The sequence below is a fragment of the Rhipicephalus sanguineus genome, chromosome 8 (genome assembly GCF_013339695.2).
Source record: "Rhipicephalus sanguineus isolate Rsan-2018 chromosome 8, BIME_Rsan_1.4, whole genome shotgun sequence".
NCBI lineage: Eukaryota > Metazoa > Arthropoda > Arachnida > Ixodida > Ixodidae > Rhipicephalus > Rhipicephalus sanguineus.
The window spans coordinates 60,594,468-60,612,800 of record NC_051183.1 but is presented as its reverse complement, the minus strand read 5'-3'; the positions used below and the strand labels follow the sequence as shown (position 1 = coordinate 60,612,800).

At 47.4% G+C, this 18,333-nt stretch overlaps 1 protein-coding gene across 1 annotated transcript in view; it reads right to left on the bottom strand.

The window, feature by feature from the left end:
• LOC119403257 (uncharacterized) overlaps positions 1 to 17,842 on the bottom strand; it is a 29,926-nt gene extending 12,084 nt beyond the window's left edge. The window contains exons 1-3 of the mRNA XM_049418246.1: positions 17,754 to 17,842; positions 14,840 to 14,996; positions 12,267 to 12,359 (exon numbers count right to left, since the gene is read on the bottom strand). Coding sequence (XP_049274203.1) covers positions 12,267 to 12,359; positions 14,840 to 14,996; positions 17,754 to 17,818 — 315 coding nt within the window. The 5' untranslated portion in view covers positions 17,819 to 17,842. The remainder of the gene's footprint in view (positions 1 to 12,266; positions 12,360 to 14,839; positions 14,997 to 17,753) is intronic.
• Positions 17,843 to 18,333: the final 491 nt, after the last annotated feature.

Sequence of the window (18,333 nt, the reverse complement as noted above, 5' to 3'; positions counted from 1 at the left end):
ATCGAAGTAAGCGGTTCAATGGAGTACTGAAATTTGTATTTCTGTAAAGCTTGCACAATTGGTGACAATATTCTTGTGAAATATTCCAATGACCTCAGTGTATACTACAGTTACAATGAAATGCGGTGTGAAACGAACTGCATTCAGGTTTTATTAACAAGCTGCTAATAAACATTCTAGTAGCACGAGATACGAGTGAACTCTTGTCTCTTTCCGAAAACTTCCGATCGAGTACTTACTCGCGGTTTTCTAAATAATCAGAAAATGTGTTTTAAAATAAAACTAGAACCAAATCGATGGTTTAGGTTGAAGCTAGGAGTTATATTGGATGTACACTATTTCGGAGCATACGTTTACTTAAGGACCAATCAACTGTCAGGATAATTAGTGAAATTGAATCGAATGAGTTTACCCCAAGTGCAGGCTGTTCTATTGTGAGAAGCTTGGATCGTTGCGGCACCTAGCGGAGCAGATCTCAACCACGAGCTTCTTTCTACGTAGCCTCTGAGATCCGCTTCAGCTGAGCGCGGAAGAAAAAGTTGACCAAAAGAATACACCAGGGTCAATGAATGCCGACGCGCGAGTACCCCTACTTGAAACCTCCAGAATAAAAAAATATTTCTGCTGTGGTCCATCAGTATAAAGAGAGTACATGAAGGCCTGAAGGTAAACCGTGAGATAAAAAGCCACAGTTTCACCGCAAGGGCGAAGCAATGAATGCGATAGAGACAAATTGTAGTGTACACGAAGTGAGGCTGACAGCTAACTCTTTTGTATCCGATCTCGCGTAACTACAAAACGCTGGTGTAAGAGAGTATGATTGCTCCAGGGACAGATGCTCTTCGCATAGTCACTTCGCGTTGAGAGCGCAGCACGTAGGTGGGTATACGAGCCGCCCGCTGTGATGGCTGTTTAGATAGCGCGCGCGCCAGCGATGGCGACCGCGCCCTTAGACTCAATGTTAAAAGTTGCTGCTCACGCGACAATCCCGCTCTCATCTCGCGCCTTTCCATGGTCGTTAAAGACGGGCAGGGCGTTTCCTGTCTGCTTCGACGGCAGGCCTCCCGAGCAGGGTGTTGTTATCGCATGCAGCCTCCGAGCGACTGAAAAGGGCCGGCTCGTTTGATCTGTGCTTCGGCCGCGTTCGTCGCACCCACTAGCGCGTTTTTACCCACGGTAGAACATATAATGAGCGGGGGGATCTTATGAATTTGGACTTCACACCGGAAGGACATGACGGCGACGGCAACGGCGTCGGCAAAAACCCGTCGAGACTGTCCATATAATTATCACCGCAATAATATTCACTTGCTACCCTGCTGCGAAGAAAGGCAATGGCAGAGAAAGAAAAAGTAAAAAAAAATACACCATCTCCCGCTAAAGGGGACCATGAGGCGATGCGAAGCCAGAGCACTTGCACGATCGCGTTCCGTTGGCGTTCGTTGGGCATGCTACCGACCTTTGATCGTTATTAACGGCGTCATTAACGTTGTAGACGAAGGTGAAATGGATAACGAAGGTTTTTATTGAGCAGCGTGTAGTACTTGAGGTGCAGTGGGTGGATCTTGAAATTCGCGCTGCGCTCTACCCGCTTAGAGGAGGAGAGTTGCGCTTGCGCCGCGAGAGCAGAAGCGAGAACGCAGGAGAAGCGTAAACAGGGGCTGGTAGAGAAGCGGAGAGAGTAACGCGCAGCTGTTGGAGAGAGGGAAGGAAGATAGTTGCGCAAGCGTACCGCACACGCACCCGAAAGGCCGCCCGGGCTCTGACCGCCCCGAAGAACGCACCACAGCCAGGTAAAGCCAGAAAGGGTCAGGCGAGCGCCATGACAGCACTCCCCACGACCCCTCCTTGATCCCTCTCAGGAAAGTCGGCCCAACAGACAACTGCGGCTATCTCGCCGCCAGCCTCGGCGCAAAGGCACCCAGAGAGCTAGAAACCCTCTCCTCAAAACCCGCTTCTGGAGCAGGCAAACAGCAGTAACCGGGAGGAATGCTGTGCGCAGCAGTACAGAAACCCCTGCGTACCCCCACAGCAGGAAAGTGAGACAAGCAGCCGCGGGTCACCCCCGCCTCAGACGTGCCCCTCCCTCACTGGAAGCACACCGCGCTGCCCTCCTGCTCCCCCGCCGACTCTCCTGTGGAAAGCAGCCCAGAGGAAACCCGCTTGGCCGGTTCGCCTCCTCCGTCCTTTCCCGTGGAGAGAGTAACGCGCAGCTTCTGGGGAGAGGGGAGGAGTTGCGCATGCGTAGTGTGAGTGCGGACGAGCCCTCCGCGGGATATACCCCCGAGCAAGAGATGCTTCGCATGTAACAACGGCGGTGTTTGAACGCAGTCAGACCAAGTTTGTAGAGCGATCACGTTTGGAACGGCACTGGTGTAAGTCGCGCGCTACTGTTTCACGACATGCTGGCACTTAATACAGTTGAAATCGTCGCTCCCAATTATCTCACGCTGACCAGCACAGAAATGATTCGAAGCGGCGCGGCGAAGACGCAGGATTTGAGACGCACCAACCCAGGCTATCGAAGTCAAGCCGCTGCCAGGCGTCGCCGCCAGTTGGCCCCACGATGACAACACGGAGATCGTAGAGGTTATTGTTACTAGCACATTATCACTCCGCACTTGGGGCGCGACCTGCGGGCCCGTGGAACGCGTCCTAGTACTGTCAATGTCGCAGGGTGCTGAACGCCCCATTCAGCCTTCGTACGCTCTTCGCCCTCGAAATAAGATAACTTCTACACGACGGATGCAATTCATACTTCGCTCAAAACAGTTTTGCATACCAAGCTATCGAGTGAAGGCTACACCTCGAACTTGAAATTCTGTCACGGCTCCTTGAAGCTCTTTGGCTGGCATTGTTTTTCGCTTAGCTTGAAGGTCAGATTCACGAAAGCAGGCACTGTCTGGCTTTGTACTTCAAGCCAAGGACTCCTCGGAATCCGCCCTCAAGCGTACACGACATCTACAAGTTCAGGGCGTCAAGGATTCCCATGATGTTGCGGTGGGTCTAGGTCTGCCAGTGCCATCATAGATGAAGCCATCGGCTCATCCCGACTTCCCCCGGGCGGGAGGTCTTCAGGCCTTCAATAAAGTCCTTCTGATGTCATGTCATGTACAGAAAGGAGTAAGGCTTTCGCTTTTAATAGAAGAATAGAGAGAGGGAGAGAGTTGAAGAGCTATGCATAACCTAAAATAAAGCCGTCAGTGTCAGAGGCATTCTATAGTTTTCTGTTTCTTTATGTAATCATGTTTAAATGCATCTATAGCAGTTTGGTGATACAACGAATGCTATTGAGCTCCATTTTATGACGCAAAAAGCATCGTCTGTAGCACTCGTGGATTCTCGCGTATTAACAACCAGGAAAGACATTTCTTTGCGAAAGCTTCAAACGCGCGCATTTATTTGTACAGCGCATTACAAGACGAAGTTGCGAGAAGAGCACGTGGACCAACACGTGACGCCTGTCTCTCTGCTCATGTGTTCACCACATGTCTTCAATGTCTATGCAGAACAATGCTCTTTCAAGCTGACATATATAGAAGCTTGAATCGCATTCCTGCTATGACACACCCGCATATAGGGGCCATTGGCACGATCTTTCGAGAAAGGTCGAGGCAGGCTGCGTTGCCGGCCGCTGTCGGAGTGGTGTAGCCAAGCTGACCTTCGAGTAATGAATGCGATCTTCCGAACACAATTCTACAAAGAGATGTAGCTTGAGACGCGCATCATGAAACATACCCACACGCACGCACACACACAGAAATACCGACACACATGCCAGAAGTAGGCAGATAATTATGTAACAGTCTGTACCGTCCGAACGTTGCGGGCCTTACCTTTCATCTGTAATAATTTTCCGTGTATGTTATCGAATAGGATAGCAGTTTAACACAACAAAGGCCGCAAAACCTTCGCGAACAGAGATAACTGCTCCACCTTCACTCCTTGTATGAATCCTTCATTGTAAGGCAGTCGCAATGATTACGTGACAATTATCCCTTTGACACCTTTTTTTGAGAACCACACCACCATTCGAACATGTGCTCTTGTGAAAGTTCACTATAAAAAGCAGGTTGTCCTAGACTCCGGAAAATTTTCGAATAGCAGCTTGGTTTCAAACAAGAGCGACGTGGTCAACTACCTCACTACCGCCGTAACAAAACGCGTTCCGTAATCCTGAAGACAGGCAACGGCTACGAGCACCGATCTCATCTTCTACGCCACTGGGACGCATCTTTTCTCGCCGTTCCGTCTCTACTTTCACTATTACAAAGAAGTCGACAACCGCAATATATGCACACCGTCGTCTCATGTCGATGCCGAAAAAAGATACACTGCACTTATATTAATCTGTGAAAGTACGCCACTATGTTCTTGCATACTCTATTGGCCTATAGGACAAAATAACTGAACACGTACTGTTTTCTTCCCTCTGATTTTTTCGCAGTGAAATTGTGTATGGCTAGCCCATTACGTTGGTTAGCGAGGGACAGCGGACGTGTCACACACATTCGGGAAGCCCCACTACTGACCATAGGTCCACTGACGATGATGATGGGAACACAGGCAATTCATGTGCCGCACAAAAGACAAGACAATGCATGTCGCGGCCAACAGGCACATTCTGGTAAACGGAAAACATTAAAGGGGCTCTGCAACACTTTTTCAGTATGGCCAGAAAAAAAAGTAGCAGTTTCACCGTAAGTTCGAAGTAATGAATGCGATAGCAACAAATTGTAGTCTTATACGAAGTAAGGATGGCAGCTAACTGTTTTGTGTCCGATCTCGCGTAGCTACAAAGCGCCGGTGTAAGAGAATATGGCCTCTCCAGCGAGAGATGCTCTTCGTATACTCACTTCGCGTTGAGAGCGCAGCACGTAGAAGTGTATACGAGCCGCCCGCTGTGATAGCTGTCGAGATAGCGCGCGCGCGCCAGTGATCGCGACCGCGCCCTCAGATTCAAAGTTCAAAGTAGAGTCACTGGAAAAATTTCAGAGTATCGCATCTGTTTTCCGCGCGCCGCCGCCGACGCGATTGGCTTACTCGCATCACGTGACCTCTCACCGCCATATCCCTTCCAAGCGCTTTGGGTGCAGGCGCGTTCAGTGCAGAGCGTGGCCGGACATTTAGCATTACCACGGTTCGCAGAAGTACTTCGTCGCTTTTTTAAACGCGTCATGCAGGTGCAGACGGGCGTAAGCAGACATTTTTTTCGGGGGGGGGGGGGCACGGGCCAGGTGTGCCACCCCCTGGCTACGCCACTGCATGCAGATGCCAGAAGAGAGTAGCTCACCATCAATCTAACGTGACTGGTGAGCTACTCTGGGAATCTCGTTTGCCGTGTGGGAAAAATTAATGTCAAAAGAGCGCCGTTTACGTGGCTGCATAGTTGGCCTGAACGAATTCGCCCCCCTCGAATAACACTCCTTCCTGCAGTGAACTACACTAACTTTGCTGGAAAAGATCTTATGCGACAGGATACTTCACCTTTTCGGTTCGCTGTGGTCAGCGATATTGAAAACTACATACCTTTCTATTTGCTCGGCTGTTTATATCTCGATCTGTTGAACAGATTACGCATGCTATCCGAGTTATAAGCGTGTCGCGCACGAGAGCGAAAACGAAGATTTATTAAAATAATAACTGTTTACTGGTATACCTTGAAGGCAATTGTGGCATGATCTTTGGCATTGCACAAAACAGAAGCGTGGAACTCTGTTGATAAACTTGGTATAAGGCAATGTTATCAAGCGTACTTTTACATTTGTTGCAAAAAAATGCTGCGAATGCTGCACTGCACCGAGCGTACCCTTAAAATACTGTATAGTTGGTGAGAAATGGTCACAGCAAAAAAAAAAAAAAAAAAAAGCAGATCCCACGTATTGAGGGAGTCGATTTTATGCGAGCTCTAGCTCTATATATATATACATACTGTGTTGCAGTAGCATGCGCTTTAAAAACTTCGGGATGTGCTATTTCTGATCAAAAGAAGATAAAGCACCGTGCCGAGGAAGCTTTAATAAGAGTGCATTATGAAAAAAAAAGTGCAGCAGTGCAGAAACTGAACCCCAGCTGTTTACGCGCTGGCAACGCCAAAAAACGAACTGTTTGTCGGAACACAGCAACATATTTGCAAATTCATTGCAACGTTGGGAATATTAAGGAGACAAGAAATAGGAAATGAAACAATTAAGTATTGATGTCAATAATTTTTGATGGCCAATTTTCTACGTATCGTAAGATAAGATGCACCTTACCTACCGCACGCCGATTCGCCCGTGCGTTCGGCTGCTGGCGTTCCGAATCAAGACGTCGCGCACAACTTCCAATTACCGTACACACACAAGTTCTACAACATATATATCAACCAGTTGAACAGCAAGCACGGTGCGCAAGCAAGCTATGCGTCAGCGATCATTCGAAGGACGCAATGTTGAATGTTCTCGATGTTGTTCGATAACGTTCTCGAGTGCAGTGAACCTGAACACCGACTGCAAAGCTAGCGCAAACAGTCAAGATTCACCAAATGTCGAAGTAAATGGCATCTCGCACGATGTCACTGCGCTAATGCAACTATGTTTACAGATACGGACCTAGCGAACACGCCCGGGCGTGACACGAAAAGAGACCGATGAAGCCATGAAGAGAGCTCGCGAGCACATGGCAACATTCGCCGTACGTTTCATTAGTTACACCGCTAACCACGCAGTCGATCCATACCTGTCGATGACTCGAAATCACTTCTAATATCCTCTTGAAGAAACACACACATATAATGCCGTTCTGCCGAGCGTAACACGGCGCTGAGGCTAAAAGATCGGTCACTTCTCAACACACGCTAGCAACGCGCCGGACGGTCTGGAAGGGAAGTGGCCGCGGCCGCCCAATGTTGCCCGCGTGCAGCCTACCTTTGCGGTACTCTGATTTTCCAGTGACTCTAGTTCAAAGTTGCTGCTCGCGCCCCCTCGCGTCTTTTCATGATCGTTAAAGACGAGCGAGGTGTTTTCTGTCTGTCTAGACAGCAGGCCTCCCGAGCGGGGTGAGCTTATCGCATGCACCCTCCGAGCGACGGAAATGTGTCGGCTCGTTTTATCTCTGCTTCGGCCGCGTTCGTCGCCCCCGCTCGCGCGCTTTTACCCGCCTAGAACATACGATGCGCGGTGGAATCTTATCAACTTGGGCTTCACACGGAAGGGACAAGAAGGCGACGAGTCGAGACTGCCCATATAATTGCTATCGCAATAAAAACTACAGATAGATAGCCGAGGTTCCTGAGAACATGTGAGCCAAGCATTATAGCGCATGCAGCAAACGACTTCGAATTTACACTTAAGTCTCAATATTAGCTAAAAATCGCCCGCTCTTCTGCCGGCAAATGACGCCGTAATTCCAAGTGACTGCGCCATAAAGCCGAGCTCCACGGCCGTTCGCTGATTGGAGCATCGTGAGCTGCATTGTTACCGCGGCCGCCGCGGGATGGCGGACGTCCCCGCGCGCTCGCTCGCAATCACCTTGGGGGTATAGGGGTATATTTAAGGCGGAAAGTTGGGCTAGTTGGTAACGTGAATAATAGGACATGTTTACTAGCGAAAAAGACGAGGACGAGAAGAAGGAATACAGGACAACGCTAGACTTCAACTAAACTTTATTACACATAACATTCAGGTATATATACACTATCGAGATGCGGTGAGGGGATGAGATGCGGTGAGGGTCTCAGGTTCACGTCAGAGAAGCCTAATGAGGGATGTCTGCAATTTCTAGATCTGCGAATTAGCTTTAGTGACCACATTTGCTGGGAATACCGACCTCGTTCCAAAAAATCGATCCTGGGATATAATTCGGCCCATTCAAAGATTGTAAAGCGAGGCATAGCAAAAAACTGCTTGCGAGCGGCGCTTGCTAAGTCGTGCGAGCACCTGGTAGGAGACCTCGTGAAAGGCCAAGTTGAACGCCTCAAGTTGGCCGGCTTTCCGGAACCGCTGATTACGTCCGTGCTGGAGAGTCTGGTGAAGGATGTGAAGGCTGGCGGCCTAGCCGCTAGACAAAACGGGAGTGAATCACGGGAACGTCCTGTGCCTATCTCTTACGTACACCAGCTCTCGCACCGATTGAAGAAGGTGGCAAAAAAATGCGGCGTTCACGTCGTGTTTACCGCGCCGAATAAGCTTGTACGTATGTGTGCGGCGGTGAACGGGCTAAGCCAAGACAAGGCTTGTAAAGTGAGTCACGCCACTCGTTTTGTTCCATGCAGAACTGCAGTGGTGTACAAGATCCCGCTGTCCTGTGGCCGGTGTTATGTAGGCCAAACCGGCCGTTGCATTAACGTAAGGCTGCGGAAGCACCGAGCGGCAGTGAAGGCGTTGGCCGGTGGTGGACACCTTGCCGACCATTGTAGGAGATGTTCATGCTCTCCATACTATGAAAAAACGGCAGTGCTGCGCAGCTTCGCAACGCAGGGGGAGAGGGAGATTTTTGAAGCTTTGGTCATTAAAAAAGAAGCTGACGCTTGTGTCAGCAGTCCCTCTTTGGCTCTCTCTGACAAGGAACTTGGCTATCTGGAAAGAAACTGATAACTCTTCTGTGTTGATTATTTTTTTCGGTATTAACAGGACCTTTGCGCGCATGCGCTCGCCAAGTTGTCTATATATACCTGAATGTTATGTGTAATAAAGTTTAGTTGAAGTCTAGCGTTGTCCTGTATTCCTTCTTGTCGTCCTCGTCTTTTTCGCTAGTAAACATGTCCTAGTATAAAGGTATTCACACGAGGGAGAAATCCTCGGGGTCACGGGGTCATGGCGGATCACGTGACCGCGACGTCACGGATTAGTGAGGGGGCGCGATCCCCCTGCGCCTCCTCGGAGGACACGGGGACCTTTTCTACCGACAGGACAAACGATCGCTCGGCGGTGGGGGATATAGCGGAATTTCGGTAACATTTTTGCACTTTCTCCTTCAGAGAGCAGCAGTGGGTGTCCAGTGTGCACAACAGAATGTGTTGGCGGGCTAGTTGGTGAGAATATATGGTACTTTCTTAGCGGAAAAAAATGACACCCAAGAAAGAAGACAGAACACAGCCCTACTCTCAACTGATAGGGTTCATTCCTTCACTCCTCTCTTTATACCAACCAGATACCGGTAGGATATGCGTCGTGCACGCATATCCTACCTAAGCGCACAAGCACCACATTTTGGTCGCCTGAACGCAATCATGATAGTGAATCCAAAAACACGATTCAGTGGAAAACAAGCCTTTCGAAGGCACACTACTGCATTGCGACCAGGGCCGTAACTAAGGGGGGAAGGTTGAGGGGGTTCCGACACCCCCCGAAATTTCTCAATGCTTTAACTTTTCGGGTGACACTAACATATTTGCACTCCTTCACAGCGACCACCAGTTGCCAAATTTAGCCGTTCTGCACACAAACAACCCCCGAAAAAAATTCCTGGGTACGGCCTCCATCCAAAATGCTACCGCCGCGGATTCCTCCCGTGACCTTCGGATCACCAGCCGAGCGCCATAGCCACTAGATCACCCAGGCAGGGGCCAGAGCGAGTGCTCGCCTCACTGGCGTGTCGGGTGTGTTGCCGTGCGGGTACGTAACGTAGTACAGTACAGGTCACTGGTCAGCACATTTGTTTAAAACACCGAAATGGCACGCTCCGGACTGCACTGATGATGTTTTCTGATTACAACTGGTTTGAAAGAGCCCAAATTCTCGCATGCAAGGCCGCCAAGGTGAAATGCTTAAGTGTGGGCTGTCTACTAGTTATCGGTATACATGGTGCCAGAGAGTGCTGGAGCGTGCCATTCTGGCGTTCTAGACATGTTTCTTGACCTCAATAATAGTTCTCAGTTCACGATCAGTTCTCATGAATATTGTGTCTAACAAGGCAAAACGAGCCCTTATAATTTCCACTTTGACCTCTGTAGGTTGCAGATGAAATTTAACAGTCGACTGCTCACTGGTTACTTCTTCAGAAAATGAGAAGCGCCTATCTGTGTAACATCGCGAGGCTCAACCTAATGGCCATCGGGAGGACTTCAGGCTGTACACCTGTAGACTTCAGTAGATTCCTTCGATGTAAAGCATATGGCGCTAACAGTGGTAGCAGCAAATGCCGGCAAACGCACCTGTTCTTTGCGGCACGCTAACGCGTGCCCTGGCGTTCATAGCACCACACAACTAGGCAGCCTATATGGCCGGCCGTTCATGTAGGCTCCCTACACACAACGTGTGACACAACACGCTTGGCACTACCCTCGACAGTACTCGTTACTCTCATACCTACGCAACGGCACATGACAAGTCCAAGAGCGGCACAGTGGAGTGACTTCGATTACGCGGGCTTCCTTCGCCGGGCTCTTTAATCCGCCAGGGCACGCAGCGTGGAAGCGTGGATGACGATCACAAGATAACTTGAACTCGTGCACGCCCACCATGATGGCAAAAAAACACGCCTTCCTTTTTCTTTTTTTTATCACGTGACCTCAGAGTCGCTTGACAAGACGTAGTCAAAATAAGACACAGCCAGTTGAAGCCGATCGCTTTGACCAATGAATGATATGTGACGTCGCAACTTGGGGTCACGTGACCCAGAGTTGTTGAGGTGCAAATAGACTGGGACATTTGTGGCGGACATTTGTGGGGGACATTTGTGGCGAATTCTCCTCGCGAGCTGACGTCACTAGGCTCCGCCTTTATCCACCGAGGATTTCTCCCTCGTGTGAATACCGCTTAAGCCACATTTTCGAAGAAAAAAATCACAGTTTCGCCGCAAGGGCGGAGCAATGAATGCGATAGCAAGAAACTAATGCTATACGAAGTGAGGCTCGCCAATGGATACTCTCAGTTTGAACAGCGCTCCTGTTGCAAAGGCGGCCGAAGCAGCGAAGGAAACTACGAGCTTCAAGTGTCGAGCTGTGACACTTCATAGTTCGCACTCATCGTCTGTTTGTTCGTTTAGCGGCGTCCCTTGAGCTCGAGTTACTTTCGTAGACTCCGTAACATGAGCGCGGACATCACGGTGAAAGCTTGAAACATTCCTCTTCCCATCACCACGAGAAAACCGCGCGAGCAGACAGCGGAAGGGCAAGGTTCTCCCTGCGCAAATATAAGAAGCGAGCGAGCTCGCCGACGACTTTTAAATCCGCCCGTCGCGCTCCTCGCACCATCTCGATGGTAATGAAGAAACGCTTATAAACGCCTGCCGTCTCCGAGTCCTGCCAGCGGTAAATGGTGTGTATATGACGCTCGCCGTTAGCTACCTGAAGGAACTGCGCTTTCTGGCGTAGTGGTTAACGTCGCGCGCTGCGGAACGAGTGGTCGCTGGTTCGATTTCGCGCATCGGAAGGATTTTTTTCGTAATTTTTCTTTGGGGCTTTGATATATATATATATATATATATATATATATATATATATATATACGTACTTATACATATATGGTGCATGACGGCAGCGACGGCGACGGCAAAATCCAGCCGAGACTGTCCGTATAATTGCTATCGCAATAATAAGAAAAGGGCTCATGATCATGAGGCGCGCTTGTGAAGGTTCGTAGCTTCTTGCCCCCTTGCCATCCCCTCCCTGCGTAGCTTTCAGCGCACTCGCTGGTACGAAAGGAGAGAGGAAGCGCTTAAAGTGTGCGACAGATCCCTGTAACACCGCTCGTACTTGACGGATTCGAAACAGTTTTGCGGCTGTTGATTCGTGAGGCAATAAACTCCTTGAATGAAGCCATCAGATGATCCCTAGGAAACGTTTTGCAGTGCCCCTTCAAATACGCTAATTTCCCAACGAACTTTCCGGACAGACATTTCGTATTTAGTGGCAGTGTGTGTGATCTGCCATGGTTCGAAGTTCTGTGTAACCTCTTTCTGGTGAGCTAAACGGCTTCGCCAGTCGTCCACATTCACAGAGTGGCATGCTTCCTCATTTTAAAAAATTTTGGCGTTTTTTAGGAACGAAGTCTTTTGGGGCATATATTCTATTCATTTATTCTAAATTGGCTGAATACCATTATACCCTCTGGTGGTGTGGGATACTGCCATATTTCGTTTAGTTACTTTTGCGCACAGAGGGAGGTACGAACTGGCACATATGCACACTTGCGCATGTGCACATGCGTGCCTCCACCGATCTTTGCCAATACAAGTGCACCCGCACATGCATCCTAGATAGCTTCCTAAGGCTCTTTATTGATACGCAATTCATGATGGCGGTTGATGCAGGCTCGCAGCAGAATAGATGGTTGAATACTTACCACCTCAATACCATCGACGGTTCTTGTGACCACAAGAGATGACTGATGTTTTTTATCATGATACAAATTTGCTTCGATTTCTTTTCCTTTAAGCTGAAAAACAATGAGACGCGAAATGACACGAGGACAGATAACGGGAAAATCAAGAAGTCTGAATTTTATTATCAGATGTACTTCAAAATAAAGTGCATAATTTATTACAGTGTATAGGTTAGGGCCCAGGTAATGTGAAATTTGTTACGCTTGGTTAAGCGTTGAGCGAAAGCCCCAGAAATGTGAATTTTTATGCCGAAGCAAGTTAGCTACTGCACTCCTAATTTCAGTATCGCTATACCTACGGAATATTATCACTCGAGTAAAAACGTCTGAGCATGTCGCGTGCTGGCACAGTTGAAGTAGAATAGCCAGGACAGACCAGCACTCATTTCGGTGCCAGGTATTTGTATAAACTACGTCAACACTATTTGTATTTTACTTATATGTAACTAAAACGATGTAAATGCGACATTTTCAATTTTTTAGAAGCACCTTTTCACCGAACTAGTGGTCACGTGTAATTGACGTGGTTCTATCATACACAGCTAGTCAACAATTGAGCTGCTTCGAGACGCATGTATACTGATGTTGTGGTGCTGACGTTATTGTTTAAATACACTGAAGTATGCAGCATTTCACGTGATCAAACACGCACTGATGCACTTCGAAGGTCCAGTTTGAAACAATATTGACCTATGTGTGTAGAAGCTTCTTTTAATGACGGGAACCGTACAACTGTGCCTGCCGTTAAGGTCAATGAGACGAAAAAGAAACATGAAATATCACCGAGAAGCTTCCAAATTTAATGCCAAACAAAAGTGTCCTCGGTTGAGTTTTTAGCACGACACTGTGTTACATCGTGGTCGACAAAGTCTTCACACTGATGTATTTTCGTCACGGATATGACGTTGTTAAATGTACACGAACAGACGACAAAGAACAAACTAGAAGATAATGTTCTGTCGCTGGGAATCGAACCAACGGGTGGGTTGTACGTCTTGTGCGCTCACCGCAAAGGTAGTGTTGAGGTTACAGAGCGCACAACGTCACTTCGTTGGCTGTAGCGGCTCCGTTTGGGAAAGGAGCACGCTGCTCAAGCACAAAAAAAAGTAACAAGGGTGAGAGTTGTTAGTTCACCCTCGTCCTGAGTGTACTTGTGCGTTCGTTTCGTGCGTCCTTCTTTATGTTTGACGGTGCTATAGCTGCCGAACTCTAATAGACATTGTACAAGCTCTCATATGTCAATGCACAATAAACACTCAACTACGTCTCTCTAGACACGATTCACTTTCTTGCTATACCGATTCATATGACGGATGGGTCAGCGATGTGTTTTTATGCAGGCGGCGTAGCTTGACGAATTATCTGGTGTTTCCGTTTCCTCACCGCCTAATGCCGCACAATGGGCTTGTGAAGGCAATGAGCAGAGAGCATAATTTCATTCATCGAAATTTTCGATTTGTAATCGATTGTTCATGTCATGGATTCACTTGGAGTAGTGTCGTTTTATTATATAGGTCGCTCGGTTCTCACTAGCTGGTAAATAAATGGCTCTAAACTCCTTTTTATCAAATCCCGCTTGCTATTTAAGTCGCAAAAGCGTTCCTTACGTCGTCGAAATCTGTTCCGATTTCATTTTTGTTTATTTTGTCAAAGGAATAAGCTTCGTACATAGTAATAGTGTTAGCGATGTTAGCGAAAATGGTTTATACTTTTCGATTGGGCATGACGTCTTGAAGTTAGTGAATGTAAGCTAAAACAATATCTCAAGGTTACGGGCCAGAGTGCCCCCTATCTTATAGAAAAATGATCAAGCCGTCATCGACATCTTCTTCATCGAGAATACCCACGCGGCCACGTTGGAGAGTCGCACTGACGGCCTCAGCTAAATTGTTGCCTTGTCGTTAGCATTTGAGTGACATGAGAACGGCGCATACGACCATTTTACTTGATAGCGCTGACTGTATCTTATCGTAGATAGCGTGTATCTTATCTGGTAAGGCGCAATACTGGCTTCGCTAATGAAAGGCTCATTTTACGGCAAACTTGTAGCATTCAAAACACTTGTACTTCCAATACGTCTGAGTCTGAGTGACAGATGTGCCACTCAGGCTCAGACGTTTTGGACGTACAAGCGGGCCTGGATTTCAGTACAACCTGAACCCCGGTATTTATTTCTCAGTGTGCGCGTGGTGACGTTATTTTCTGCGCTACCGCACACCCCGTTTAAAGGCCAACGTCTGATAAAGCACTTATGGCTTTCGCCTCAGTAGCACTTTCTTCGCACTCCGTTGAGGGTACTGAATTCATTCTTCTCGCTTTCGCGCTGTGTTTTATGTCCTATACCATGTTGCCGAGCAAGAATTACTATAGATGTGAAATTTCTTTTCATCCAGGTATTATTGCCTGTGCGCAAAGAAACATTAATTTCAGGGAACTATACGCCTGAGGCATATATTTACGTATGCAAGACTCGTAGATTACATACTACAAGGGTTGCGATAGGGGATGTAACAATAACTACGAATGTGACTTACGATAGTTCGGTGTGTACCAGCTGCAGTTGACGAATCCAAGTAAAATGTGTCTGACAGTAGTGTGCTTTTCTCAAGGTAAAGCGTAAAACCCTTCCGGATGTTTAACACAATGTCTCCGTTTTCATCCCTGCTTTCGAGTAGCCTTGGGTACACAATACTAGCTGTAAAAGAATCCCACCCTGTTTTACATAACAAGACATTAACATTCCTCTCAAACGGCAAAGAAAATTTGCCACTCGAAAATTCCCTCTATAATGCTGAACGCATTAAAAGATATACAGATATGCACGCGCATTTTGTTTAATACGTGGCGCCTAGTCGAGAAAAAAAAAAACAAACCGACAGATCACACGCATTGTGGGAATCAACTTCGTGGGAAGCAGTCAGCTAGTAGCAGCCTATGCCGGATTTGTGCCAATGCACAAAAGGTGGTTAGGCGTCTTCGTGTAAATTGAGTAGTTAAGCGCATATCACGTGCTTATCAGGTACTCCGAGTACACTGGTGTGCCAGGTGTAGGTAAATGTCCGGCGTAACGTTGGCACTCAGGTCAGAGCAGATGCGTCCGTTTGATCGATACGATGTATATCCTGCGGGGCGATGATGAGCATATCGGTAGAGGTCGTTAGGGTGTTCGCGCTACATTTCACATAGCTTGAGGAATCATATACAGATATGTAATGTTTGCAACATTTAAATAAACGCGCATGGCCGACACTGCCACCCCAATTGATGCCACTGACACCGCCACCCTAAGAGAAAAAAAGACAAAGATGTAGGTTGGGAAGCTGTGAAAGTTATTCACGGAAACTTTGTAAGTTTGTGTCGTGGGGTTTTTCTTTCTTTTTACATTTGCATCACAGCGCAACATTGGTTCCTTAACTACCGGGACGTGTAAACCACGTGGGAGTGCACTGTCCTTATGATCACGACCGTAAATGACTTCTTAAATATCAAAAAACGGCAGGAAGTGGAAGATGGAAGCTGCGATGAAAAAATCCGTAAAACAGGTGGTGGATGCTCGAGCCAACGTTTCGACAAGTGGACTTGTCTTCTTCAAGGCTGGAACTGATTTCCTTAGCTATCGTGTGTATATGCTTCGTGCCCTCTCCAAAAGAGGGGAGAAGGGGTGGGGGGGAGAGAGGCCACCGCGACGATTGGGTGAGTCATAAGGAACAAAAAAAAAAAAAAGGGGGGGGGGGGGGAGGACGGGAGGGTGTACGTTTCACTGAATGATTGTCAATGGAAGCACGTGGCATTTCAACAATAGCAGGTTCGAAAGCTTAGAAGAAGGGATTAACTCTCATTCGTTTCGTTGTGTATGTACCATAGCGAATAGATTCGAGAGCCCCCTTAGAAACGTTAATGCCTGCTGGCTGGAGTGTATTGAACTTGTGAATAAGGTATGACTCTGTATATTTTCTGTCTCTTGGGGACCGGAAGTTTGACTGAAGTATGTAAAGTTTGAGATCTTCGAAGTTGTGACCTGCTACATTAAAATGCTGTGCCACTGCTTTGGGTAACTTTTTCGCTGTGTCCGCGCGATGCCCGTTTAATCTAACATTAACAGGTTGTCCCGTTTCGCCAATGTACCGTTTTTGACAATATGAACATTCGATCATGTAGATAACGTTTGAACTAGTGCAGGTGAAACTAGATTTTATATGATGGACATCATATAAAATCCATCATATAAAATCTAGTTTCACCTGCACTAGTTCAAACGTTATCTACATGATCGAATGTTCATATTGTCAAAAACGGTACATTGGCGAAACGGGACAACCTGTTAATGTTAGATTAAACGGGCATCGCGCGGACACAGCGAAAAAGTTACCCAAAGCAGTGGCACAGCATTTTAATGTAGCAGGTCACAACTTCGAAGATCTCAAACTTTACATACTTCAGTCAAACTTCCGGTCCCCAAGAGACAGAAAATATACAGAGTCATACCTTATTCACAAGTTCAATACACTCCAGCCAGCAGGCATTAACGTTTCTAAGGGGGCTCTCGAATCTATTCGCTATGGTACATACACAACGAAAACGAATGAGAGTTAATCCCTTCTTCTAAGCTTTCGAACCTGCTATTGTTGAAATGCCACGTGCTTCCATTGACAATCATTCAGTGAAACGTACACCCTCCCGTCCTCCCCCCCCCCCTTTTTTTTTTTTTTTTTTTTTTTGTTCCTTATGACTCACCCAATCGTCGCGGTGGCCTCTCTCCCCCCCACCCCTTCTCCCCTCTTTTGGAGAGGGCACGAAGCATATACACACGATAGCTAAGGAAATCAGTTCCAGCCTTGAAGAAGACAAGTCCACTTGTCGAAACGTTGGCTCGAGCATCCACCACCTGTTTTACGGATTTTTTCTTAAATATCAGTGAGATATTGAACGACGTTACGAATATGAGAAACGATTATCTTTTCCAGAGGGCCATTCAAGGCCGAAGCATGGGTTGGCTGCGACATCGGAAAACGCGCCCAAGGGGTCAGTGTCGTGTTTACACTAGCGCATTCCTCCGAGAGTCAGGGTGCAGACGGGTGTTATGGACATCTTAGTCAAAATGAACACGAAAAAATGGACACGGGCAGGGCATGTTGCGCAAAGGCGAGGTAGCCGCTGGTCATTACAGAGTGGATTCCAACAGAAGGCAAGCGCGCGAGCGGGAGGCACAAAGTTAGGTGTGCAGATGAGATTAATAAGCTTGCGGGGATAACGTGGCAGCAAAAAGCACAGCGGCGGGATAAGGCCTTCGCTCTGCAGTGGGCGTAGTCAGGCTGATCATGATAATCGTGATGATGAACCCTTCCTAAAGTTAAAACTGGTGCGAGGAATTTTTCCAATTGTCCGACGCAAGCATAATTCCAAATTTTACACCAAAGAAAGCATCAATAACATTTTTTTTAGATTAACTTGCCCGAGTTGCAGTTCATCATATGCAGTGAAAATAGTATAATGGCAGGGCCGTCGGGCATCATAATGACTAGAATATTACAGACAGCTTCGATTGCACTCTACATTATGCTACTCGGCACCGGTATTTAAAGACGGTCGACTCTCCTCTACCTTTTGAGGCAGTAGGTTAGAGGGACAATCCAGTTCGATCCAGTAGAGTGGTACAGTGACTACTGATATTTTCATTAGTGACGTTGAAATATTCAGTCATAACAACATTTGTAACACAAGTACTTACCGAATTCTCAAAATGTCAATGAGGCATGTGTAAGTACATTCAAGTGACATGTGACCGCTATTTTCAAAGACGCACTAATGGCGTGCTAGTTTTTTTCCGGCTGATGAACACCCGCAAATCTGAAAGGTCACCTGCTGCGCTACTGCGGCTTTGTCGGATGATGGCCCTGTATCTGCCTTTGATTTTTGCTTTCGCTATTTTGGTGATGTGAAATGTGTCACGGAATATATTATGCGTGTTTGACCGCCGATCAGATCCTTCTGTTTTCCTAATAATAATTAGTTGGGAGAATATACGTCC